The sequence below is a fragment of the Girardinichthys multiradiatus genome, chromosome 1, assembly GCF_021462225.1.
Source record: "Girardinichthys multiradiatus isolate DD_20200921_A chromosome 1, DD_fGirMul_XY1, whole genome shotgun sequence".
NCBI classification, from domain to species: domain Eukaryota; kingdom Metazoa; phylum Chordata; class Actinopteri; order Cyprinodontiformes; family Goodeidae; genus Girardinichthys; species Girardinichthys multiradiatus.
Window position 1 is genome coordinate 31,344,779 of NC_061794.1, and position 25,802 is coordinate 31,370,580.

Here is a 25,802-nt window from a genome sequence, read left to right on the forward strand (position 1 = left end):
GCGGTTTTCCCAATCACACACATAAAGCAGGGGGAGAAGGGGGCGTTTCAGGAGCTAAATATGCATCCCAGACAATTAGCATTTGTTAAAAGTTACATAACAAATTACTAGTTTCCATCATGGGTATGGAGAATGTACTATAGTGAAACTGCTGCGTGCAGATGGTACACGAAGGGTGCAAAGAACAATAATGCATATTTTTACTAGCTGTTCCTACATTTAGTCCCTTTTCTGATAGCTCACCGAAAGCATTGTTTGCCTGACAGTTTTAACACTCCCAGATGAAGTGGACGGCAAACGGAAAAGGTGACAAAAAGGATATCCTACCACCTCATCCATTATGTGTTCCCAACACTTTCTTTCTTTGAAATTAGGGCTACATGAGAACAAGACAGCTCAAAATTCTGTAATTATTGTAGAACCGATATCTGTGACAAGGGTTTTCCCCAATCTTTCTTTTCCACCACCACTCTCGCTAAGCCTTAGTTTCTTGGTCGATAAGATCTATATAAAGTTTATTGGTTAAAGGCATTGAAAACCAATCCGACTGGCTAAACACAGTTTACATGAGCAGAAATATTATTTTACCAAATATTGCATCTAAACAGTCCTTTGCAGTTTTACGCACTGATATTGTGAGCACGACTGGATATATTGTGAAGCTTAATATGACATCTGCGCTGTCCCCTTTCAGTTTCTTTTTTTTCATAATGTTTTAGATAAACAACTTTTAATATCAGAGACTAATAACCTGAATAAAAGCAACAAGCAGTTTTCAAATTATAATTTAATTTATTAAGGGTAAAAAGCTATCCAAACCAACCTGCCCGTGTGAACTTATAATCCCCCACCTGGTAAATCATGAATTAACTTTTTGGTCCCACCAAGGCCTGATGGCTGCCAGACCCGTTCAATCAAGAACTCGCTTCCAAGGTACCTGTATGACAACGTGAAGTAGACTAAAAGATCTCAAAACGCAGCAAATTATGCTCCGATCTAAAGAAAACCACCGGTCTGGAAAGGGTCACAAAGCAATTTCTCAGGCTTTGAGACTTCAGAAAACCATTATCCAAAAATGGAGAAAGCATGGAATGGTAGTGAACCTTTCCAGGAATGCCCAAACTATCAAAACACCTTTAAGAGCAGATCAACTTATCCAGGAGGTTACAAAAGGACCCAGAACATCCATCTAAAGCATTGCAGGCCTTACTACCTACAGTGCATTTGGGAGATCCAGCAGGGCAATGATCAGTAGCACAACTTTGATTACTTCTTCACAAAGGGCCAATATGATTTAGGTTTTCAATTGATGCTTTCATTTATTAAGGGAAATTGATCTATCTTGTATTTAATATTAAAATAATTCAGTTGATAAAAAATAAGTATGACAAAGAAACAATTTGAATAAATCATGCAATGAGGCAATGTTGTTTCACAGCATTTTGTATTCTTAACGAACACCAAACTAATCTAACTTGGCTCATATCTACACTCAGATTTTTAAACACAGATGCACGTCTCCTTTAATAACCCAAATCTTGCAAAGCTAGCATGAAGCCTCCCTGCTCATTTGTATTGCTGAAAAGCTTAATAAAAGACAGTAAAACATACAAGTAGAGAGACAGTCATAAATGCACAGAAAGGAAATTCTGCAACTTTATTTATAGTAAAAATACTTTAGATACATACAACCTGTACAAGAACTTTCAAGAATGTCAAAAAGTCAACTAATGGTAAATAATCAAATTAAAAACCATACATACAAGGCAAAAACATGAGGAAAAAAATCATGACATCTGGTCTGCACAAAAAGTGTGCAAGTGCCAGTTTTTTTCTTTTTTTATATATACAAAATGACAGTTCTAAATTTTACCGTCAAAGGAAAAGTAACATTCATTTCTTTTGTTTTGTTTTTTTGCTACATTCTGTGACATATTATTTTGAATGAACCAGAAAATGAAGAGAACTTTTAAGAAACCAGTCACTGTGCTAAATACTGTTTGGGAAAGACACAAACCCAGGAATGACAGAAAATTGGTTTGACAGTGGGCACGTGGGTCAATGGATCTATTACAATGTTACACAGTGTTCTCACCACCTACAGTTCATGTTAAATGGCACTGCTGTGTGTGTTGGGAATAATTGCAGAAAGTAATACTTGAAGGCAGGCTGCTGAAGCTTAGTGAAGAGAACTTCAGGACTTTTTGGTAAATATTTCAGTTAGTCTGGACAAACACAAGCGACCAGTAACTTCATATCTTCAGTCTCTCAAATATAGTCCCCTTAGTCCTTTAAATCTCAACCATTTCTTCAACAAACTAATTTCTGACCAAACTGTTGATTACAAAGTGGGGGAATCTGTATGAAATGAAGAGGCTCATCCAAAGGCCATAAAAGTGAGACCTTTTGTTTTTCTTTCATCACATCCTCACACCAAGATCACTCATCCTGCAGCTTTTGTTTTATAAAATTATACCCTATACAATCATTTTTGTTCTTCCTCACTCTCGTTATGTGTTCAAACACCTACAGTTTCAAACTGGCAGTGCTCCAAGTAGATTACCTGCTGGTTCTCTCTTTTTGTGACTAATCTGTAGCAGATCAAATGTCTGTGAGGATAAAAATCTTGACACCTTCTCTGGATCCCTGGTCTTAAGATGCTGATGGCCTCCATCCTCACTCGTTCAGGGATAAGATGATGTCATCCTCAAGGTCAGAGTTGTCCGAGCTGTCTGTTTGTTTGACAGACAAACACAGATTCAGATATTTGGGAATATAGATTTTCTGCTGAGTGGGTCAGTAGGAGAGGGCAAAAAGCATCAAAACAGCAAATACAGACCAGCTTAGTGATGAGATCTTGGTTTTTAGTTCACTCTGAAAATGTATTAAACAAGAATCTTGTGACCAGAGAGGAATAAAAACACTAAACTGGATGTCTTTTGTTCTTGTTGCAAGCACTTTAAATCGGATTACTCAAATAACAGCTTTTTATGTCGTTATAATAACTAGCCAGAAAGGCTCTTTAAACTGGGATCCAATGGTATTTTTGAACCAGTCAGAATTTATAATATATTTCTGCAACTATATTACTTTAAAGAGAATCCTCTGAGATGAGAATCTAGAGATGCAGGACTCTGGATCCTAAAATAAATAGCTACTTTGTGCAAACGAACCATGATTAAGTTTATCCCTTTACAAGAAATACCTGGAAAAAAAAAATCCTCCAGATTAATGCCTCTAATTTTTGTTACAGGTTTTGGAGCTCATGTTGGTCGTAACAGAGCTTAACACCGAAGGTTTACACAGTCTGGGATGATTTGTTTCGCTAGGTTGATTATTTTTTTTCTGCTTTTCATTCTAAAACATTTACAATATGAGGGCCCTGAAGAACCAAAAGGAAGGCTTTTCCTAACAACGGCTAAATTCATCCACATTAACTGTCAACGTTCACAGTGGCAGCACAGGGTTATCAAGCTGAAATAAGGATCACCGCTACACTTTCACTTTAAGGGAAGAGTAACAGAGTTGGGAGGTTTATTTTTGGTTCTGCCAAGATCCAAATCCAATTCATATATGAAACAAATAAATATGAAACAAGCTTAACCAAAGTGATGTATAATAATAAAATGTTTCGAAAAAGCAAAGATGGAAACACAAGATAAACATTAAAATAAATCTACCAACTCGCTCTGTGTTGAAGGCCATTGGAAGTAGAATTGTTTTAAAAGAAACTAAAAAAGGAAAGTGAAGATGCCCGTCTAATCTTTGAAGACAAAGATCTGATGTTCTTCCAATAAACCTGGTTAGTTGTGTGCAAACTAACTGATGAACGAACAACTAGAAACTTATGTATTTGTAGTATTTTTACACAAAAATCTCTTGGAAACAACTGAAAACTGCTTGTTGAAGACGGCCTTCAGTTTGAATACAGGCTTATAAAGTAATGCTCTTGATCTGCTATTCTGGAACAACAATCAAAAGGTGTTAGACTGAATGCAACCTTGTCTTCTTGCCTGCTAAGATTTCAGTGCATGTTTTGAGACCTTGAGTGTTATCTAATGTTGTGAAAGTGTTTCTCTCTAAAACCTGAACAATAAGGATTAGAAGAATGATTGGTTTTTTGGCCTTGGTACGTCAGACTCCTCAGTTAGTGTCTGACATCGAGATGGCCGCACCATTCTGTGTGCTCAGTCAGAGAAGAGAGATGGAGAGAAGGAATGATGGGGCTGAAATGTACAGAACCAGCATCAAGAGAAAGTCCAAAATAAGCCTGGTTCAAGAAGGTAAACAGCAGCTGACTCAACTGTAGGCACTCTTGTCCTGATTTCTGAATACTGTTGTTTTTTGGTGCTGGGTTCTGCGGGACCGCAAAGGCCCATCACGTAATTTTCCAAACTTTCCCTCCAACTGAAGTTCCTTATTTAGAACCAAGATCTCAGACAGAAAGTTACATTTTTAACCAGCTAACAACCAATAAGAGAATTTGTAGTTAGGAGTTTTTGATTGAATTTGACTGTATGCCATTGACTAAGCAAACATGGCCAGAGTAAACTGGTTGGTGGTTGTACTGAAAACATTCCCATTTGCCCATAAGGCAAATGTCTCAGGTGGTAGTGGTTCATCCTGTGGTGGGTTCCCGCTCTGTCCGTCTCAGTCGTTGTGTCTTTGGGCAACACACTTCACTCTCCTTGCCTGCTGATGGTGGTCGGAGGGCCCGGTGGCGCAGATTGTATGGCAGGTTTGCTTCTGTCAGTCTGCCCCAGGGCAGCTGTGGCTACATTGTAGGTCACCACTGTCGGTGTGTGAATAGGTGTATGAATGGGTTGGTGACTGATTGTAGTGTGAAGCGCTTTGAGGTCTCTGGGGATTTGATAAAGTGCTATACAAGTGCGGGCCATTTACCATAATTTACAGTGCTCATCATAAATGAGTACATTCTCTTTGAAAAGTAAGATTTTAATCACCATGTCAAAAAACACAAGAACAACTTGCAAAATTCTCCCAATGCGGAGATTCATACACTTGTTTAACTCCATAAGATGAAATCAAGGTTAATAATATAACCTGGATCACAAAATCTGCAGTTTTACGCAAATTAGTTGAAGCAAATCTGAATGCACCCCACAACAAAAACTACTACATCTAGTATTTTGTATGACTGCCGTGATTTGTGGGGACAGCACCAAGTTTTCTAGGCATGGAATGACATACTGCAACATCTATCTTTCTCATTCATGAAGAACAACCTCTTTTAGAGCCTGGATGCTGGATGGAGAGTGATGCTGAACCTGCCTCTTCAGAATTCCCCATAGGTGTTCGATTGGGTTCAGGTCAGGAGACATACTTGGACATTCACCCTGTTCTTCTTCAGAAATGCAACAGTAGCTCAGTGGTAGTCTGTTTTGGATCATGTTCTTTTTGGAAAAGTGCATGATGACCATAGGCACGGAGTGAAGGTAGCATCTTCTCTTTCAGTAGAGAGCAGTAGATCTGTGAGTTCATGAATCCATCAATGAAAAGCAGTTCCCCAACACCAGCAGCGCTCATGCAGCCCCACATAAGGACACTACCACCACCATGTATTTTTCTTTGAAATCCTCACCTTTGTAACGCTACAGTTTTGAAGCATCATTTTCAAAAACTGTGATCTTTTTCTCATCACAGTTAAGTACAGAGTACCAGTACTCTCCATCTTTTTTTTTAGCATGGGTCCTGGCAAATTCTAGGCATGCTTTTTTGTCCCTGGGCTTTAGGACAGGCTTCCTTTGTGGACGATACCCATGCATGCCATTCCTCTGCAGTGTACAATGTATGGTGTCACGGGAAACGGGCACACCACATTGGCTTTCTACTTCTTTAGCCAACGGCAGTGAACTTGCATGAAGATTTTCTCCAATGCTTCTCATCAGACCTCCTTTCAAGGTGTTAACTTTCATGGACGACCTGGACGCCTCTGTGAGATGGTTGCCCTTCCACTTTTGCTTCAATATTCTGACTGATATGTCAGCTGCTGGACACCTCTGATATAATTAATTAGATTCACCTCTGGTTGAATTCTTGTTAACTTTAATTTGGTAGTCTTATGTTTGGCTTTGCTCCTAAGATTGTAACTGGGGTGTAGTTTTTGCAACATAGGCTTGAATGAATTTGTTAGGAAAATAACTTTTTCTTCGTGGAAATGAACAAATCTCAGCCCACAATTGTTGGAGTACAATACCTCGTGGAAAATGTTGATTCTGAAAGGAATCTAAAGGTTTTCTGACAAATCTAGAGGGGGTGTACTCATTTTCGCTGAGCACTGTATAAAAAACAGAAGGAATCTAAATGAAAATGAAAAATTACAACCATAGATAAGAAACAGTTAACTCTCAAGGTGGCTCACCGTTGTCACCATCCAGGTCAACATCATTATCAGAGTCTTCATCGTCGTCATCATCATTATCGTCATCGTCGTCATCATCTCCGCCATCACCATCATCTTCAAGAAGCTGTGCAACCTCTTCATCCGAAGGAGAGAACTCATCATTACCGTCATCTTCATCATCTTCATCTTCACCTCCGTTGTCGTTTTCCAGCTCGGCGATGAGAGGATCCGTGTCGACGTCATCATCAGAGTCGTCGTCATCGTCGTCATCTTCCTCCTGATCGTCATCCTCCTGAAAACACAGAAAACAAAGTTCTTCTTTTTCCAACATGAAGAAGTGGAAGAGGCGCTGCCTGAAGATCTCACGAACAAAAAGTTAGAACCTGATCTTCCTCATCCTCCTCCTCTTCCTCTGCTAGTCGCTGCCGGCCAACTTCATAAAGTCGACATACAGTGTCCGTGTTCACAGAGTCTTGATTCTGTAGGACACAGGGACAAGGTTTTGTGTATTTTGCGGATAATCTCTGGAGCAGTTTGGTAAAAGTAATCAATATTAATTATTTACCTCAATCACAGCTAGGTAGCAGTCTTTTGTATCTGTGCAAAGGTCAAATATATTCTTCTTGACATCAATTGTAGCTGAGAAAGAAAAAGAACATGTAAATCTCTGCAAAATATTACAAAACGCAGAAAATATGAAATATGTTTTGCAGTACTTTAAAGGATAAACAACACCTTTCACTAGAAATTACTTTAAAAATGTAATTGGGAAAGATCAGCAGATGTTAAAGGAAAGAGGTCTTACCAATTGGTTTGTAATCTGTAGCATTGAAGGTCCTAAATGATGAGCCAAATGGACTTTTCATTTGCATTTCTATCATGTCATCTTCATCATCGGCTTGCAACATTGCTACAAACACAGAGCAAGAGAGAGATGGTAAATAAATGAACAGGGCAACCTGGAGAGGTGCATTTCTGGCTTCTGAGCGCCTGAAACGGTCATGTGGTGAGCTCCACCTCTGCACACCCGCGGTTCTTCCAGTGAGGGGTCCCTATCCTGTGAAAAAGGTGCTCATTTTTTGGTGCCAATCCGACATCGAGTCCTCTGCCCACATGGCTCCGACTTACCGTGGCTTCAAATGCACACACACAAACACACACCTCTACAAGCTCTGTTCACAGCTTTCTACAAATACACAAATGCTCAGTTAGCTTCATAATTACCAAACTTCCATTCAAACAACAATTTCACACTTGGACTGAGAGCCATGTTGTATGCTTCATGCCAAACACGCTCCACCCCACCAGCACCAAGAGACATTTACCTCCATAAATGACAGTGCCGCTATTGTTGAAAACTATTCGGCACTGATCCAGAGCAGGAACCGTGTGGAGTAGGTGGAAGGTCCGCAGATCCCACTGAGACATGCGGTTAAGAACCATAATGTTCTTCTTTAACTGTGTCTGCTACAAGTTCAGCTAGACTAAATGATCATCGCGTCCTTTATGTAACCGTCTCCTGGGAAATAAAAGACTAAGTGGGATAAATATTTAATGCTAAGCAGTGAAATAAATTCTCATTGGTCATTCCATCCCTGGAACAGCTTCAGATTCAATCAGCAAATTATTTTATGTTGCAATTACTGGCATTACTGCTTTAAAAATGTAGCAATGCATGTGATTTTTAAATTAAAAAGAATTTAAATACAGATTCTTCAACATTTATGGGAGCTCCTTTTAAAATGTGTACATTTATCTTATTGCAGTAGAATATCCTCAAAATGTTTGAGTACCTATTTACTTGGAAATAATCTATGTCTAGAAGTACAAATTTGTTAAAGGTATGCACAGCAGGAACGCATGACACTTGAAATATTAAATCCTAACAAATATTGCATCCCAGCAGTCCTTTGCAATGGCAATTTTGCGATGCAAACTGCGATTTAAAATATTATGCAGCTAGAATTCAGTTTGACTTATCAAAACAGTTAGGTATAATTTTAAGAAAAGCTTCAGCTAAATAGTTTTTTATAGATTGTTACACAGGTCATTTTGGTAAAAACAATAATATACTAATATGTGATTTTTTTTTTTCCCCCCACCTAATAAATATACTTTAATTAAAAAGTGGATTTTTCCTTGTCCAACTAGGCTCCCGCAATGAAAGCTGAGTTTATTTTAGGATGTTTCAGCATCTCTTAATCGGACACACCAATATTTGTGGTGGGCTCAGTACCTCCATGTCCGGTTTAAAGAAACAAACGAACCACACAGTTTTAAAGTGAGGTCAGCATTTACTTTTTTCTAATATGTGCATATTATAAATATGGTAAAAAAAAAAAAAAACAACTAAAATGTGTCTATAAGTTCCAGCCCCTGCTGTCATTTAGTGTCTAAAGGATACTATTTCTGTGTTGATGATGACTTCCTGGCCATTGGGATGAAACACCCCGCTGATGTTCATGTTGAACTTGTCAAACTTGTGGATGGCCTGAGCTGTGCGTACATCCCACAGCACACCATCGTTCAGAACCAGGTCGTCTGTTGGGTTGAAAGTGGCGCAGTTCCGCTTGTAGTTGTTAGCCAGGTCTGGGTTGTTGAGTGTCAAAGTAACCTGACCTGTCTGTATGTCATAAATCTAGGATAGAGAAGCACTAACAGTGAAAATTTACAATTTAAATGCATGTATGTCTATACTTTAATATTTTATGAGGTCATGTTAATAATGTATGAAATATACATACACGTGCCACGTGTTCTTTTGTCCCTATGACACGGTCTTGTGAAAGCTTGCTGAACTCCACATAATGGTCACCCAGGAAGGAATGCCTGAATGCAATAAAAGCAACATTTAAACAAATAGGGCAGAGCACTTAAAATCAAGTAGTGTCAAAAAGTCACTCCAGACTCCAAGAAGTGGCTTATCAACCATTTGGATGAATGAACCCAAGTGCATGAGTTTCAAGGGCTGACGACGGCAGCCCTGCGGCTGTTAGTGTGCATAATTAAACAACATCTAGTGTCTCTGTCAGCTGGTTTTCACAGAATAAAGCTGCTGTTGTACTGATTTGTAATGATTTGGGCAATTTTAAACACCAAAAAAGTTTAAGTTGTTTACGGAGCATATTTAACATATTACATGGAGCTGGGGAAAAAAAAAAAAAAAAAGACAAGACTTACTTCATGATGAATACCGATTTCATGCCCCACAGTGCAGAAAGAGGGTAACTCCAAGAGGCCGAGGTTAATAGCAGAGAACCATCCTAAAAAGACAAAATACGATGAGTGATCTTGGTGATAAAAAAAAAAAAATACTCTAGACAGAACATACATGTGCATCTCAATAAACAAGAATATCATCAAAATATTCATTTTTTTAAATAATTTGATTAAGAAATTGAAGTCCATATTGTACAGATTCATTATACACAAAGCAATATACATGTCTCTGTTAATTGAGCTGGTTTTGGTCTACACCTAATGAAAACCCAAAATTTAGTTTCATACAAAAACTAAATATTATATAAGACCAATAAAAAAGGACTTGTAATATAGAAATGTTATGGACAACAAATTCATAAAGACGTCATTGACATCCTACACAAAGTGGACGAGCCACAAAAGGACACTGCAAAAAAAGCTGCTTTTTCACAGAGTGCTGTATCCAAGCATATTAATGGAAAGTTGAGTGAAAGGAAAAAATGTGGTGGAAAAAAAAAAAACTACAAAATGCATCAGCGAAAACCACAGCCTTAAGAAGTAAAGTTCATTTAAGAGTTTTAAAAGAAACTCACACGCATGGATTGCAGCTTGGGTCAGGGCTTTAAGAGCCATCACACACAGACATATCCAGGACATGGGCTACAAGTCACATCCCTTCCATTAAGCTTCTGCTGAACCTGAGACAACGTCAGCAATGTCCAGGGCTAAGGACAAAAGAGCTGGATTGTTGCTCAGTGGTCCAAAGTCCTCTTTTCACATGAAAGTACATTTTGCATTTCGTTTGGAAAATCAAGGTCCCAGAAGCTGGAGGAGCAGTGGATAGGGGAATTCATGTAGTTGCCTCTGGTCACACGCTTTATGGAGATGCTGTTTGAATTTTCCAGCAGGACTTGGCACCTGCCCACACTGCCAAAAATGCCAAACCTGCTTTAATGAACATTATTAAAGCATTATTTAACACCTCAGTCGAGGTGTTAAAAAAGGCCGCCATGTCATGCCAAACCGATGGAGTAATTTGTGCAAAAGCAGCCCACGACCAAGTATTGAGTGCTGTACAGTACACAGACATTTTTATTTTATTGATCTTATCTAATATTCTCTGAATTTAAAATTTCTGTTTTCATAAAAATCAAAAACAGAATGCTTAAAAAAAAATTAAAAAAATCACATTGTGTATTATTAGTTTCACTAATAATACACTAATCATAATAGGAATTTCACTTCTTGAATGTATCAATAAACTTTTCAATGATATTCTAATCTATTGAGATGACCCTGTATAGCCTGTACAGACCCGTGATGGCTCCAAGTTAGTTATTGCCGAGCTGTGACAGCTGTAGCTGGCTTCCTCCTGGCCTGTAAACACATTGTAGAGCTTGAGCTGGCCCGTACAGGTTCCGAGCATCAGGAACCGTTCGCGAGCTGAGAAGGCACAACACATGAATCCGCTCTCATCCTCATCCGCCTCTCTGAACACAGAGATGGGACGGAACCTGGACAAAAACAAAACAAAACTGAGAATGTAAAGATGTGATATGGAGGAGAGTCCAGAAGGAAGGAGGAAAGACACCAACCTGCTGAATATAAGATGTCTGTCAAAGCAGCCTCCATCCACTCCTCCATATTTTGGATATATAACTCGACGTGAATGCCGCGATGTGAAATTGATGGGCGCCTGCCGTCTCTGTTTGGGCTCAGGGCATTGGTGGGGGGTGAAAAGAGAGAAAGGTGGGCAGGTTGCAACAGGATTTTTACAGCGTGCGTGCTGCTCCCTCAGGTACTCTGTGATAATACTGTCCAAGGCAGGAGGAGAAGGTAAGTGTTTGTCAAACTGCTTCTTCATGGCTGGACTTTGGCTGAAGGCACCATGATCAGACTTTTGCCGAAGCACTCTGGTTTTTTTGCAGTTTACTGCCCCGCACGGTGTCTGCCGATCACGAGAGAAAACGATGCGGCCGATCAATGGAGAGCCATTGTTACAGTGTGGGGCAGATGTCGATGGTACAGCACTAGAAGCCGGTCCGGCCGACTGTGTTGTGCCAGGGCGTGGTTGTGGATGGCTGGATGGTGGAGCGGATGAGTGAGAGGGATGGTTCCCATGTCGTGACCCTACAACGTTGGCCAGCCGTGGGGTGCGGGGCAGCGTAGTAACAGGGGAGGCAGGTGGGGGAGGTGCAACAGCAGGGAAAGAGGACGCTGAATGTGAACAATGAGATGAATGTGTTAGGCATGTCATGGGCAGATCTGCCTCTTTGGTGAGTGTGTTTGCTGTGTCGTGCAGTCCTTTGGCCACAAGATGGTTTCGTATAAGAAGAAGCAGCTCCTTCTCGGGGAAGGCAATCTTGGACTGAGCAACCACGCTGGCTCTCTGCAGCCATGCCAGAGACACATCAGTACCAATCAGCAACGGTTTCCCAGAGATCCTTTCCATCAACTCTGCTGCAAACTTACAGAACTTGACATGTTCGCTGCGTTTGTCCTGGAGAACAGGCTCCTTCATGAGCTGTTGGATGTGTCCGCTGCTGAACAAAGGCAGCTTGCTGATGATTTGTCTGACAGAGCTGGAGCGAGACAGGCCCACCAGAGCTTTGCAGGCAAGAGCTCGGATCTGATCCGCATCTGTAATGGGCATCTTCACTGTCAGCAGGGACAGGAGCACCTAGAGGACAGATACGAAGTGTGAGTTGCTAATGAGCCTCATGTCATTTTACATCCCTAACCTGCAAATATATGATCAGTCCACTGAAAGACTTTGTGAACGTGTGGTAAAGCAGTTCTGCTTTATCCACAGCACAGATACAAACGTAAAGTCTGTATTGAAAGGAGCACACCTTTTCTCAATAACTGTGAAGTTCATTGGTTGGAATAATTATTTAATCATTAGGAAAAAAAGATTTCAGTGCACCAAGAACAGAACCATTTGTGTCCAAAGATCCTAACCTGTGAGTCACAGGTCTAAACTCGGCAGGAGACACCACTCACAAGAACATTGCCTTTTTTAAATGACACTGTACCTTGCAAAAGTATTTGCACATTTTAACCCCAAATTTCAATGTGCTTTATTATGATTCTGTGTCATAAACAATCACAAAGTAGTGGGTAATTGTGAAGTGAAAGGATAACATTTGGATTTAGTCCCGCTGAGTCGACACTTGTACATCTACAGACATTTTGCCATTTCTTCTTTGCAAAATAGCTCAGGCTCAGTCAGATTGGATGGGGAGCATTTATGAACATAAATTTCTAATTGCTGCAGATTCTTAATTAAATTTAGGTTTGAACTTGGACTGGACCATTCTAACAGAAATATCTAAACCATTCCATTGTAGCTATGGCTGTATTATTACAGCCATTGTCCTGCTGAAAGAGACACCTCTCACATACTTTAACAGCCTCTGACAGGTGTTCTTCCAGGACTGTCCTGTTTTTATCTCATTCCATTAAATTACCTGCATTTCCACAGCATATTGGTGCCACCACCATGTTTTGTGGTGGGCATTATGTGTTCAGGGTGATGTTATTAAGTGTCATTTATCTGCTACTGCTGCACAATATATCATGAATATATCGCTATATAAAGATAAAAGCAGAAAATAGGCATGTATTGCAACGGATTTTGTCATTGCAATATTTAAAATTATTATCACCATTGCAAGATTTCCTAATATCTCACAGCCTTACTGTCCAGTAAACATGGTGTTTTAAACGTAGGCTAAAATGTTCAACATAGCACCTTCTTCCACGTGTTTGAGATTTTCCCTACATCAACTGATTACACAGGTTTTTATTTCAGGGTGTGAGAGTAAAGGGCGATAAAGACATGCACAGTACACTTTTCATATATATATTCTTTTAGTTTTAAAATCATGCATCCGTTTGCTACCACGTTACATTATGCACTACTTTGTGTTGGTCACTTATAAATTCAATTGAGCTTTGAGATTGTACTCGTACTCGTCGTCTTCCGCTTTATCCAGGACCGGGTCGCGGTGGCAGCAGACTCAGCAGAGACGCCCAGACGTCCCTCTCCCCACACACCTCCTCCAGCTCCTCCGGGGGGAGCCCCCAGTCCAGAGGCACTGTCCCCGACCGCCACGCAATGTTGAAGAGGCGTGTCAACCATGACAGCCCCACAACATCCAGAGACTTGAGGTACTCAGGGCGGATCTCATCCACCCCTGAAGCCCTGCCACCGCTGAGCTTTTTAACCACCTCGGTGACTTCAGCCTGGGTGATGAAAGAGTCTAACCCCGAGTCCCCAGCCTCTGTTTCCACCAGGAAATGCGTGATGGCAGGATTGAGTAGATCCTCTAAGTACTCCTTCCACAGCCCGATAATGTCCTCAGTTGAGGTCAGCAGCCTCCCACCCCCACTGTAAACAGTGTTACCGAAGCACTTCTTCCCCCTCCTGAGGCGGCGAAGGGTTTTTCCAGAATCGCTTCGAGGCCAACCGGTAGTTCTTCTCCATGGTCTCACCGAACTCCTCCCAGCCCCGGGTTTTTGCCACCGTCCAGGCCGCGACACGCTTGGCCTCACGGTAACTGTCAGCCGCCTCAGCAGTCCCACAAGCCAACCACAGCCGATCGGACTCCTTCAGCTTGACAGCGTCCCTTACTGTCGATGTCCACCACCGCGACAGGCACCGCAGACCTTACGGCCGTAGCTACGGGCAGCAGCATCGACAATGGATGCGGAGAACATGGTCCACTCTGACTCTATGTCTCCAACATCCCCTGGAATCTGGTCAAAGCTCTCCCGGAGGTGGGAGTTGAATACATCCCTGGCCGAGGGCTCTGCCAGATGTTCCCCGCAGACCCTCACTATGCGCTTGGGCCTGCCAAGTCTGTCCGGCTTTCTCCTCCTCCAGCGGATCCAACTCACCACCAGGTGGTGATCAGTGGACAGCTCAGCCCCTGTGTTCACCTGAGTGTCCAAAACATGCGGCCGAAGGTCTGATGATACGACAACAAAGTCCATCATTGACCTCCTGCCTAGGGTGTCCTGGTGCCAAGTGCACTGATGGACACCCTTATTTTTGAACATGGTGTTCGTTATGGACAATCCGTGACTAGCGCAGAAGTCCAATAACAAAGCACCACTTAGATTCAGATCGGGGAGGCCATTCCTCCCAATCACGCCTCTCCAGGTGTCACTATCGTTTCCCACGCGGGCGTTGAAGTCCCTCAGCAGAATAATGGAGTCCCCGGGAGGGGCACTATCCAGCACCCCCGACAGGGACACCAAGAAGGCCGAGTACTCTGCACTACTGCTCGGCCCGTAGATCGAAACGACAGTCAGAGACCTTACCCCAACCTGAAGGCGCAGGGATGCGACCCTCTCATCCACTGGGGTAAACCCCAACACGAGACTTTGAGATTGTAATGTTACAAAATCTGAAAACATCAAAGACGTTAATACTTTAGTAGAGCAATGTAAACTGGCAAAAGCTGCATGAAAATGCATTTATTATTGAAAAACTTTAAACAGATGTAAGGTTTGCTTTAAGTGTACCTTGATCCCATTGTTGGATTGCACAACATTCCACATCTTGGTGAGCACACTCTCATTGGCCTTCGTCTGCTGCGGCAGGCGGCGACGGGGGGTGCCCGCTATAAACTTGCCAATGCTGGACATGCGTTTGTCCGGTGCACAGACGCAGTTGATAGCAACCTGCAGAGCCGACTTCTGGATTTCTGCATCATTCACAAATACCTCTCCCTCAGCCACAGCCAGGACTATACTCATGCCTAAGACAAAAAACAGAAAGAAATGTTAATCAGTGTTGCCCCTTACATGGTATTGGAGGGTCGCCCCACACCTTCAACGACTCCCTACGCCTCCCCCAGAAAATGAAGTTAAATTTATATTCTAAATAACGTAGATCACAACAGAATTCATTTAAAAAGCAGTTACCTTTCCTATATAATCAAGACTATACATTGTTCTTTTATGAAACAAACAAAATGCCCTTGTTATTTTTACAACACTATGTAATTTCTGCCTCTACAATGTTGTGCTCTTTGGTTTAACGACAAAAAATAAATAAATTTTAAAAACTGCGTTCTGGCAGGATTTTCACCAAATTTTACATTGTCCTGACAAATGAAACAGCGTTTTATGCGTGACTTTATAACCAGGCGTGTGGTAAAAGCGCAGATTTGTGTCACTTTTGGCTTGCCACGATATACTCCTGCCCATAGCTACAAACCTAGCAGAAAAAGACCAACCTGCAAAACAACCTAAAATATCTGTTTTTCAAATGCCACTAGAGCTTTGGCGATTGCAGCAGTGACTGTCCTGCAAGTAGCAGCCGTAACTGTCCAACTATAGAAAATAGAGCTCTATCCCTGACCCTTACAGGCAGCAAAAACTGGCACATCCCCAAGTAAGAGGTTTTGACCCGGCTTGGCTGTCAGAGGGGAAATACTCCCCTTGGCTGTACAAGACTGATGTTGATAGGTAAGTACACTGCTCAAAAAAAATAAAGGGAACACTTAAACAATCACAGACCACTTCTCAGTACCTATGCTTTTTGGCTGATGTTTTGGTCACATTTGAATGTTGGTGGTGCTTTCACACTCGTGGTAGCATGAGACGGACTCTACAACCCACACAAGTGGCTCAGGTAGTGCAGCTCATCCAGGATGGCACATCAATGCAAGCTGTGGCAAGAAGGTTTGCTATGTCTGTCAGCATAGTGTCAAGAGCCTGGAGGTGCTACCAGGAGACAGACCAGTACACCAGGAGACGTGGAGGAGGGCAACAACCCAGCAGCAGGACCACTACCTCCGCCTTTGTGCAAGGAGGAACAGGAGGAGCACTGCCAGAGCCCTGCAAAATGACCTCCAGCAGGCCACAAATGTGCATGTGTCTGCACAAACGGTTAGAAACCGACTCCATGAGGATGGTATGAGGGCCCGATGTCCACAAATGGGGGTTGTGCTCACAGCCCAACACCGTGCAGGACGCTTGGCATTTGCCAGAGAACACCAGGATTGGTAAACTTGCCACTGGCGCCCTGTGCTCTTCACAGATGAAAGCAGGTTCACACTGAGCACATGTGACAGACGTGACAGAGTCTGGAGACACCGTGGAGAGCGATCTGCTGCCTTCAACATCCTTCAGAATGACCGGTTTGGCAGTGGGTCAGTAATGGTGTGGGGTGGCATTTCTTTGGAGGGCCACACAGCCCTCCATGTGCTCGCCAGAGGTAGCCTGACTGCCATTAGGTACCGAGATGAGATCCTCAGACCCCTTGTGAGACCATATGCTGGTGCGGTTGGCCCTGGGTTCCTCTTAATTCAGGACAATGCTAGACCTCATGTGGCTGGAGTGTGTCAACAGTTCCTGCAAGATGAAGACATTGAAGCTATGGACTGGCCCGCCTGTTCCCCAGACCTGAATCTGATTGAGCACATCTGGGACATCATGTCTCGCTCCATCCACCAACGTCACGTTGCACCACAGACTGTCCAGAAGTTGGCGGATGCTTTAGTCCAGGTCTGGGAGGAGATCTCTTAGGAGACCATCCACCGTCTCATCAGGAACATTTCCAGGTGTTGTAGGGAGGTCATTCAGGCACGTGGAGGCCACACACAATACCGAGCTTCATTTTGACTTGTTTTAAGGACATTACATCAAAGTTGGATCAGCCTGCAGTGTGTTTTTCCACTTTAATTTTGTGTGTGACTCCAAATCCAGGCCTCCATTGGTTAATAAATTTGATTTCCATTGATGATTTTTGTGTGATTTTGTTGTCAGCACATTCAACTTTGTACAGAACAAAGTATTCAATGAGAATATTTCCTTTATTCAGATCTAGGATGTGTTATTTGAGTGTTCCCTTTATTTTTTGAGCAGTGTATAAAAATGCATATCGTATATAACCAATAAAGACAGAGAGATACATAGAAAACAGACACACAAAGGTAACCAAGCTGGACACAGTAACTGATAAAAGTTTAAAAAAAAACAATACCAAAAATATTACTGTTCAATTACGTTGCTTCTAAACTTTAGAAATCAACTGTTATAGTGCTGTCATTAAAAGAAAAAGGAGGCATGATAAGTTAAGTGCTTGTGTCGGTTAGAATGTCTACATTTTTTTATGCAATATAATACAGATTGTCTTAAAGGCTAAACTTGATTTTTCTTTTAACAATGCAAGATACTGTTGCTTGGCAACCAATAGAGTACGGAAAATCTAAGACAAAAAAAGCTAAGACTACTGGCAACAAAAAAGCATAACACTTTTTGGCAACATGATTATAACAGACTATTTTAACAGATGGAGTTTTGCTGAAATGAAGTCATTCTCTAGAAAAACTTACCAACAGTTGAAACAGAGGATCCTCCCTCGTCGAACACTGCAACAGGTTCGGACAACAAAAGCTGTGTCTTTGGAACAACTGTGAGGATACTCAGGATGTCTAGGGCGTATCGTACTGTATCACTCCTACAAGAGCAAAGAACAAAACTCTAAATCTACAGCTGACAAGCAGGTTCACGTCTTGAAAACATTCAAAAAACTACAGCAAACATTTAATAAGACTGGTCAATACCTGCCGTAGTAGGTCCTCCAGTCACAAGCAATAGAGATAAGCTGAAGAAGAAGTTGGACACAAGACAGCTTGTGAAAGACCTCTGCTGGTTCCCAGTATAGTCTGAGTGGACCGTACTCTATCAGAAACTCCATCATTTCCACCACCTGTTCACGGCTGTAGCTGACCGCCTGATCAGCACACAGAACGCCAAATCAGAAACCATCTTTAGAAATAAAGCACAAATGGAGGAGGTGCAAGAGAATTTATTTTTATTCCGAAACATAAACATATCCTCTGTGTACCTTGTAATACGGCTGCGAGTGAATGGGGGCACCACCTTCTGTGCGCTGCAGAGATTGCTTCACCTGCTCCACCTTGATTGCCAGATGGGCCTCAAAGTACCTGCGCAGAGCCATGCAGGTGTGCTTGGCTCTCTGCCTGCTGGAGAAAATCTCATCATCGCTCAGCAGCGCTCCCTGGTCCTCAGGATTCAGGATCTCCAGTGTGCTGATCTGAAAACAGTTAATTCATCAAAATCTTGAACAAAATCCACATCGTATCATTTGACATGGTATTGGCTGTTCAGACATTTCCTGCACAGGGCACAGATGAGAAGGTTTGCACAAAGAGGTCTAAGGGTTTTTTTTCTTACCAGGTTGACGAGCCGTCTGAGTCCATCCTGCTTGTCAAATAGCTCGAGGACAGCCCGGAACGAGAAGGAGATGGAGAAGAACATGGTTGCGTGGCAGCAGCCTGATGCATGTGAGCACTCCAACAGCCACAGCGTGTAACCAACCACATCTGACAAGACGGAGTGGGGCAACATGCACACCTTGAGTGGAGAGAGCAAAGCCCTGAATACAAATGTGGACTGCAACTAGAAAAAAAAAATAATATACTGAATTCTGCAGTACTGTGCAATATTGTGCTTTTTGGTTTTCTATTAATTATATTAGAAAAAACGCCTTTAAAAAAAATAAATCGGGATAACTGACCCATTTTATCAACTATTAAAAGGAAGCAAAATACAACCACTTTCCTTTTGGCCCAGAATATCATACTCTGATCAGCCAAAACAAATGACCAATTCATAGCAACATTACACCACTGAGTTTGTTAGAAAACTACTGACGTTCTAGCATTCACATAGATACCTGAACATTTTTAAGACATTTTCATAGACTCCTCTACAATGGCAGCCAATCTCAGCATGACAGAGGCGGCTCCTACAGAAAATGATTAGAATTGACTTAAACGCCCCTTTTAGATGAACAATCATATCAATTCAGAAAGATCCCAATGAGCAAAAGGGGCATTTCCTAAGAATGGGCAATAAGTGCAAGATATGAGTGGGGTCATTCTCCTACATCTGGTTGGACACTGTGCTGTGGTTCTCTTGAAGTCTGTACAAATTAATTCAGTGCTTTAAATATAAAAGCACCATATTGCCAGTGGGATGGACTTATAACTTCATCACAACATTTTGAGCCATTTATTGTGATGACAATAAGAGTGACAATAAACATTTAAAAAAGAAATTCATCCCCACCATCATCGTCGTTTTTGCAATATATAGGTGTCTGTTTATAATCATATAGCAAACAACACACTTATTATTGAATAGGCTACTTTTTTAACCAGCTGCTAAACAAAACAAGATATCTGCAGACTCTAAATGATACAATAATTGTCATCCCTAGTTGCAGTCCTCAACATGTTCCTATCCTACATCAGATTCTGCTTATCGATGTATTTCTCACATTAGACAAGAGACTGGAGGATTGTCTGGTGTCTATGCATCTATTGACTATGGCACTGTTGCTTTCTTTGCTTTGTTTAACCTAACTTGTTCATAATTCCACTGTCCTATATTACGCCTCCAGGCATTACAGATCTGACTACCCCTAATTTGTGGAACTGGTCCAAAATGAATGAAGGTGCTTGTCAGTGAGACAACTCCTGTGTGATGATTTGATCTTTATCATCACAGAAAAAAACAATCTGTATGTATGCTGTTGACTTTGCAGCTAGTGACATTATCAGTGATGAAACAAACTGCGCAGTAAAGATAAAATCATAGTTTGTGTGACTGTTGTGGAGTTCAGTTATATTCATTTTACATCAGCTTTAAAAGGATTACTGAGAAGTTAGTTAATTTATTCTTAGCTGCACTATGTTCAGTCAGCATCAAAACAGCCTAAGCTCATTTGTTAAGCTTGATGTGGTAAATAACCCGTAAACAGAATCAGGGTACATTGGATTCAACAATGTTTTTCCCCCTGCTCAGCATCATGGGTCATGTAGTTTTTCCACAGCATAAAATCAATAACACCCCAGCCAGAACTACAACAAAACAAAAGGCTGAATGCAGCCAAAGGGAAAAAGGGCGATGGAATATGTCACATAAAAAAGCCAACAAATTTAAGACCCAGGTAAAAGTAATTCAAGATCTGGAATGGAAAAGCTTGCTGGATTTTAACGTTTTTAAAACAACTCCAACCTGTGTGGTCAGAAACACTTTAGATGCCGACTCAATCAAAAGGTGCTCGTTACAGCTGATCGGTGCCAATAAGCCAGTAAAATCCCAGCAACAAAGGTCTTGAAACACTTTTGAGTTGCATTGTGTGTTCATCTCTTTTATACCCTTTCCATTGCATCCTGGTTATAGGCGAGGTAATAGAGGCACAGTGACACTCCTGTAGCAGCCATCGAAGGCCTCGGGATTTCCAGCAACTTCTGAACGCCTCCATGAGCAACAAACTCCGCAGCAAACTTCTTGTGCAATAGCAGTGAAGCCAGATACTGTGAGAAGGGAAACATAGCAACAGAGGCCTAAGGAACTTCAAGTTCTGTTTGAGTACCAAAAAGAGTCACAGAAAAAAGGGAGGATTTACCTTAAGAGCCTCAAAGGTCAGCTGGACATCATTGGTCTGCTTTAGATCCATATAGTGCATGAGGAGCTCACGGGCTCCCATTTGCATAAACACTGCCAGCAGCTGTAAACAGGGAAGGCATAAATAATGCTAACACTCTTAATATCCAAATAGAATTTTTTTTTTTTTTTTAAATCAACATATAGTAATTCCATGAAACTAAAACAGCTATAGTGCAGTTTCAATAATTTCTTTCATTAGAACTTTCATCAAGATGGAAGACTGACACCTGCTGGTAAGCTTGCAACATGACAGAACAGACAATCTCTGTCTATACCCTATACAAAATGTTATGCAAAATATTACATCCTCCCCTTTCAAACACAGAAATCACTTGTGTCTTAACGCGACCAACCTCCTGATACTCCCCCAGAGGTGTGAGATACTGCAGTATGAGCCTCTGCTCAATCTCTGGGGTCAAAGGGTCCAGATGATAGTTGTTGCCAATAACCCAGGGGCTCATCTCCGACCAGCTGCTGTTGGAAAGCTCACTGAAGTTCCTTTCTGGTTCGGGCAGAGAGAAATTCAGCTTCTGTTTTGAGGTCCTGGCACTGTCTCTCTCCATTCTCCTTCTCAGGTAGCTGCTACCATCAGACATGCCTGGGTGTGTCAGTGAACCCGGGGCAGACATGGGCTTCATCATGGTTTTAACAGCTGAGTTGGCACGGCTGCTAGTCCTGTGAGGGGAGCTGAAACGGAACGAAAGCTCGTTTTCAGGCTCAACACTTGAGAAAGGAACTTCTGCGTCTTCTTGTGGCCCCACCGCTTCCTTTTCATCTGAATTTTTACTCTGAGAGAAGGGCTTGTCTTCAAAGCCTCCATCAACAGCCTCCTCATCTAAAGTTAGCAAAGGCTCGCTGAGACTCTTCCTGGGGCTGGGTCGTTTGATTTCCCGTCTGCTCTCAGCATCCTTATCCTGAAGTTCACGCAGCCTATGCAGCATCAAAGGCACCTGTTCAAATAAAGCACAAAAAATAAGCTGGGCCCTTACTAATCCTTATGAACAAACTGTAAAGCAAAAGTTCTATCATTTGTCTTTCACTTTAAACTTCTGCATTATTCATCAATACAAACTGACATGCAAGACTGGGGATGCCCCCTACTGACCAAAACAGAGTTCTCTTCTCTGTAGTTGGCAGCAATGTCCTGGTTCTCCATGGCACCTGCCAACAAGCCTGTGGCATAGATTCTTAGAGGCTGCTCAGCCTCCTGAGCCCACTTAAAGAGCCTTTCAACGATGCCCTCCTGAAAAAAAGGCACATGCAAGAAGGTGATAACACATAAACCCAAGAAGATCAACAGTATGAATCATAGAGAAAATAGAAAGCACAATGTTTGAGTGCATATGATGTTTGAGGCATTTTTAATGATGCACATATATGGGGATAAAGGAGTATCAGTACCTCCAGACACTTTATGAGCTATCTGCCCTTTGGTGTGAACAGAGGATAGGGAACGACCCTTCACATATTCTCTATACATAAAACAACATACTGCAATCTGGTAAGTTCCCTTTTACAAACACAAGCAGTTTAAGATCTCTTTTTTTCTATCTCCATGAAATTATTAAACAAAGATGTGCAAAGCAGATAGAAAGTTTAAGGTGTTTAAGTATTAGGTATGTGTAATACATGTTATGTGCAATGTTTATTGTAAACTGCCCGTGAGAAGATATGATGATAAACTTTGTTGTGAGGCCAACATTTTTACTACTGTTCAGCTGTTGAGTGTTTGTGTTCATGTAAAAGCATTAAACTGCTCAGTTTACAGTCCACAACAAATGTCCCTACAAGAACAATAAAGTATATTTAAATTTTTCCTATATTTGATACAAAAAAATAAATAAATAAATAAGGGAGCCTGACATCAGTTTCATACCCACTTCGATAACCAGAACTTAATAATAATTTCCTATAATCTGATCATAACCTGCTTTATGGAAATATAAAGACTACAATAAATATTAACTATCAACAAGATGTTGATTTGAGTTATTTTAGTTTAATCTAAAAGTCAAAATCAGTACTTTTTTCCACTGGTCTACAGAAGTATCTGAATCACAATCAATGGAATGAGATACAAAGTTTTCAGAAATTATTAAATTATAATGTGTGTCTGATTTTAGCTTCTAAAAGTCTGACTTTCATTCCCTAACTCAGTAAAATGCTAAATTAAAAAGAAAAGCAAATGGAAATGCAATGGTTTAACAATCAGAACTGTAAGAACATTTTTTTTAAATGAAAGTAGTAAGATCAATAAATTAATACATCATCAACCAGCTTACTTTAGTCAGTGCAAAAGAGAAACTCATTTTATATGGATTTTATGCTAGCAACACATTTATGTACTGTTTAGCAATAAAAGCTACCAGATTATTATGGTACCTAATCCTCCTCTTATTTCCAACTGAACGTTTGATGGGGTAATAACAACATTAGTAGGTTGATTTTAAGTTTCAAGGAAGTGACATGATAAAAAAATACAAAAGTAAAAAAAAAACACACACACACACAATAGGAGCAAAAGAACTCTACCTTTTCTTGAAAGACCACAGCTGTCTCCAGCCCAGGCATGATGTTCTGCAGCAAGCGGCAAGCTGCTGCATTCAGAGAGAATTCTCTGCTGGTCATCACATAGCTGTTCACCAACTATAAAGGAAACATATACTTTGTTTTAAATCACCTTTCAACTAAGATATTATATACAGTTAATTATGGCACAAGAAAATGACTTAAAATGACTTATTAATGCTTACTGTGTTCATGAATTCATCATTTTTGAACAAGATCTTCAGAAGATGCCCCAACATGCATTCTGGATCAGCTCTCCCTAGTGGCCAAGAGAGGTATGTCAAAAACATACAGAACATTTAAATCAGTGGACTTGCAGCTATGCAATTTGTTTTCTGGATTTTCATACCAGGATGTCGATCATCGAAAGGGTCAGGGTCCGCTTTGTGATACACCTCTGTCTCCTTTTCAACAAGCTCTGAGATTCTAAAGTAAATCCAAACATTTAACACTCTGAAAGCCCCTTTAATTTATCCTAAAGGCATTTCAGCACATCATTTACATCAAACACCTGCCTACTTACTTGGTGAGGATGTTAATCAGCTCCTGTGTGTTGCCTTGCTGCTCCCTCTCCCACTGTTCCAGCAAAGCCGTCAGCTCTGCCTTCGAGTCCACAGTGGCAGATGCTGTCGCCATGGTGAAACCTGTCGGGATGACATGTGCTCAAGAAATGAAAAATATTTGCATATTTATTACAGTTCAGCAGACATTGCAGGAGGAAACAAAATGGAAAATTACTGTTTTCCCCTTATTACCTCCTCTTTATTGGATATTTTGGCCAGGTTTCCAGGTATTACCAAGATTCCTGGGACTAGAGCAAACTTCTTAGAAGTAATATTGATTTACCCAAACAATCTACCCTAAAACTCATATTTAATTGCATAGTTCACCATAAAAATCCAGCTAGTTTGAGATGAATGGAAATCTTGATCCTGCTTTAACTACTACCCGATGACTTCGAAACCATTTAATTTAATAGTAAAACACTTGAATCTAGATGGACTGGCCTGTATTTGTGACTGTGTATACCATAACAACAACACTAAGACTATCACTGTAATCTGAGTGATTTAGCATTGAAAGAACAGGGGGAAACATGGGTTGGTTAGGGAGATGCTAGAAGGTTCAAAGAGAACTAGCTCAAGAATCTGTTCAGATTATGAAAAGGAACTACTTTTGCTTTAGTGGCTAATCTCGCTTCAGTGGTTCCTTCACGGTCCACTTTCCTATGCATGTGGTCGCAGCGCTGCCTGTTTAACAGCTAATAATGGCCTAACCCACCTGCTCATTGTTCACCGTTAATCATATCAGACCTCCTATATTCTGTCTCTAAGCTCCTCTCCTATTCTGATTGTGATACGGTTGGAGGCTTCTCCTCCACGCTGTTCAATTTGGTGCTGTTCACACAAACATAATTTGACAAAAAAACAAATTGTATTTATCGTCTCTTAGGAAGTCGTGTTAACTGCTGTTTGTAGACCAAAAACAGAACCAGCTGATCCGCTCCACTGCTGCAGGTGCGGCTGTTCTCTGGGGAACACAACTGTCAAATTTCTCGTAAAGTTTGCCCTTTTCTTAAAATATCAAAAAACTGGAAAATATATTAAAATATATTAACAAGGAAATAACAGCCGGAACACTTGCTATGTTTCCCCGTGAATTATTTAATGACAGTATAGCAGGCAGATGGAACCTCCGCTCACAGCTGCGATGTTTGGCTAGCTGAAAAGTGGCTAAACAACGTAGCTAAACCTCATTATTACAATCTCAAATCACAACTTTAGTACTTCGTCGCAAAAGTATACGACATCTCTGCGAGTTCTAGGAACGTGTAGCTTATTTTGCAGAATTTAGATAACACCGGGAACAGTCAAACATGCCTGCAAAGGCAAATATACACGGCACTATATAGTACTAGCTAGAGCCTGGCTATTTAGCCAGCTTGCTAACTTTACCTTGTTTTACTCTCAGTTCTTGCTTGGTTTCCCAGGTTACACCGATACCTAAATCCACTGATACGAGCCCCAACCTATTTATTGTTTGCCGTGTCTCAGCGCATCAATAACCGCCTCCCAGGCACAGCTTCATTTGATTTTTTTGTAGCTTTGAGTGCACGATTTGTTAGCATTATAGCGAACACGTTCTATGCGTCATGTCACAGGCGACCGTC

The 25,802-nt window shown here is 41.2% G+C and overlaps 1 protein-coding gene across 1 annotated transcript; it reads right to left on the minus strand.

The window, feature by feature from the left end:
- Positions 1 to 1,643: 1,643 nt before the first annotated feature.
- On the minus strand, positions 1,644 to 25,757 carry LOC124872218 (DDB1- and CUL4-associated factor 1-like). The gene is made up of 25 exons (XM_047371982.1): positions 25,588 to 25,757; positions 24,156 to 24,276; positions 23,982 to 24,058; positions 23,818 to 23,891; positions 23,597 to 23,710; positions 22,170 to 22,307; positions 21,418 to 22,014; positions 21,024 to 21,125; positions 20,773 to 20,931; positions 18,782 to 18,961; positions 18,432 to 18,641; positions 18,148 to 18,317; positions 17,917 to 18,041; positions 15,098 to 15,333; positions 11,161 to 12,245; positions 10,881 to 11,079; positions 9,545 to 9,627; positions 9,109 to 9,193; positions 8,769 to 9,002; positions 7,690 to 7,783; positions 7,170 to 7,274; positions 6,930 to 7,003; positions 6,748 to 6,843; positions 6,383 to 6,656; positions 1,644 to 2,732 (listed from the first exon to the last, which is right to left on the minus strand). Exons 2-25 carry the CDS (start codon positions 24,266 to 24,268, stop codon positions 2,677 to 2,679), a joined length of 4,680 nt encoding a protein of 1,559 aa, XP_047227938.1. The 5' UTR covers positions 24,269 to 24,276; positions 25,588 to 25,757; the 3' UTR covers positions 1,644 to 2,676.
- Positions 25,758 to 25,802: the final 45 nt, after the last annotated feature.

Coding starts and splice junctions, on each gene's coding strand:
- LOC124872218 (XM_047371982.1), bottom strand. CDS start 24,268: ATGGCGACAGCATCTGCCACTGTGGACTCGAAGGCAGAGCTGACGGCT. Junction 22,308..23,596: donor CTGTGGTCTTTCAAGAAAAG/GTAGAGTTCTTT, acceptor CCTTTTTTTCAG/GAGGGCATCGTTGAAAGGCT. Junction 18,642..18,781: donor TCAGACGGCTCGTCAACCTG/GTAAGAAAAAAA, acceptor AACTGTTTTCAG/ATCAGCACACTGGAGATCCT.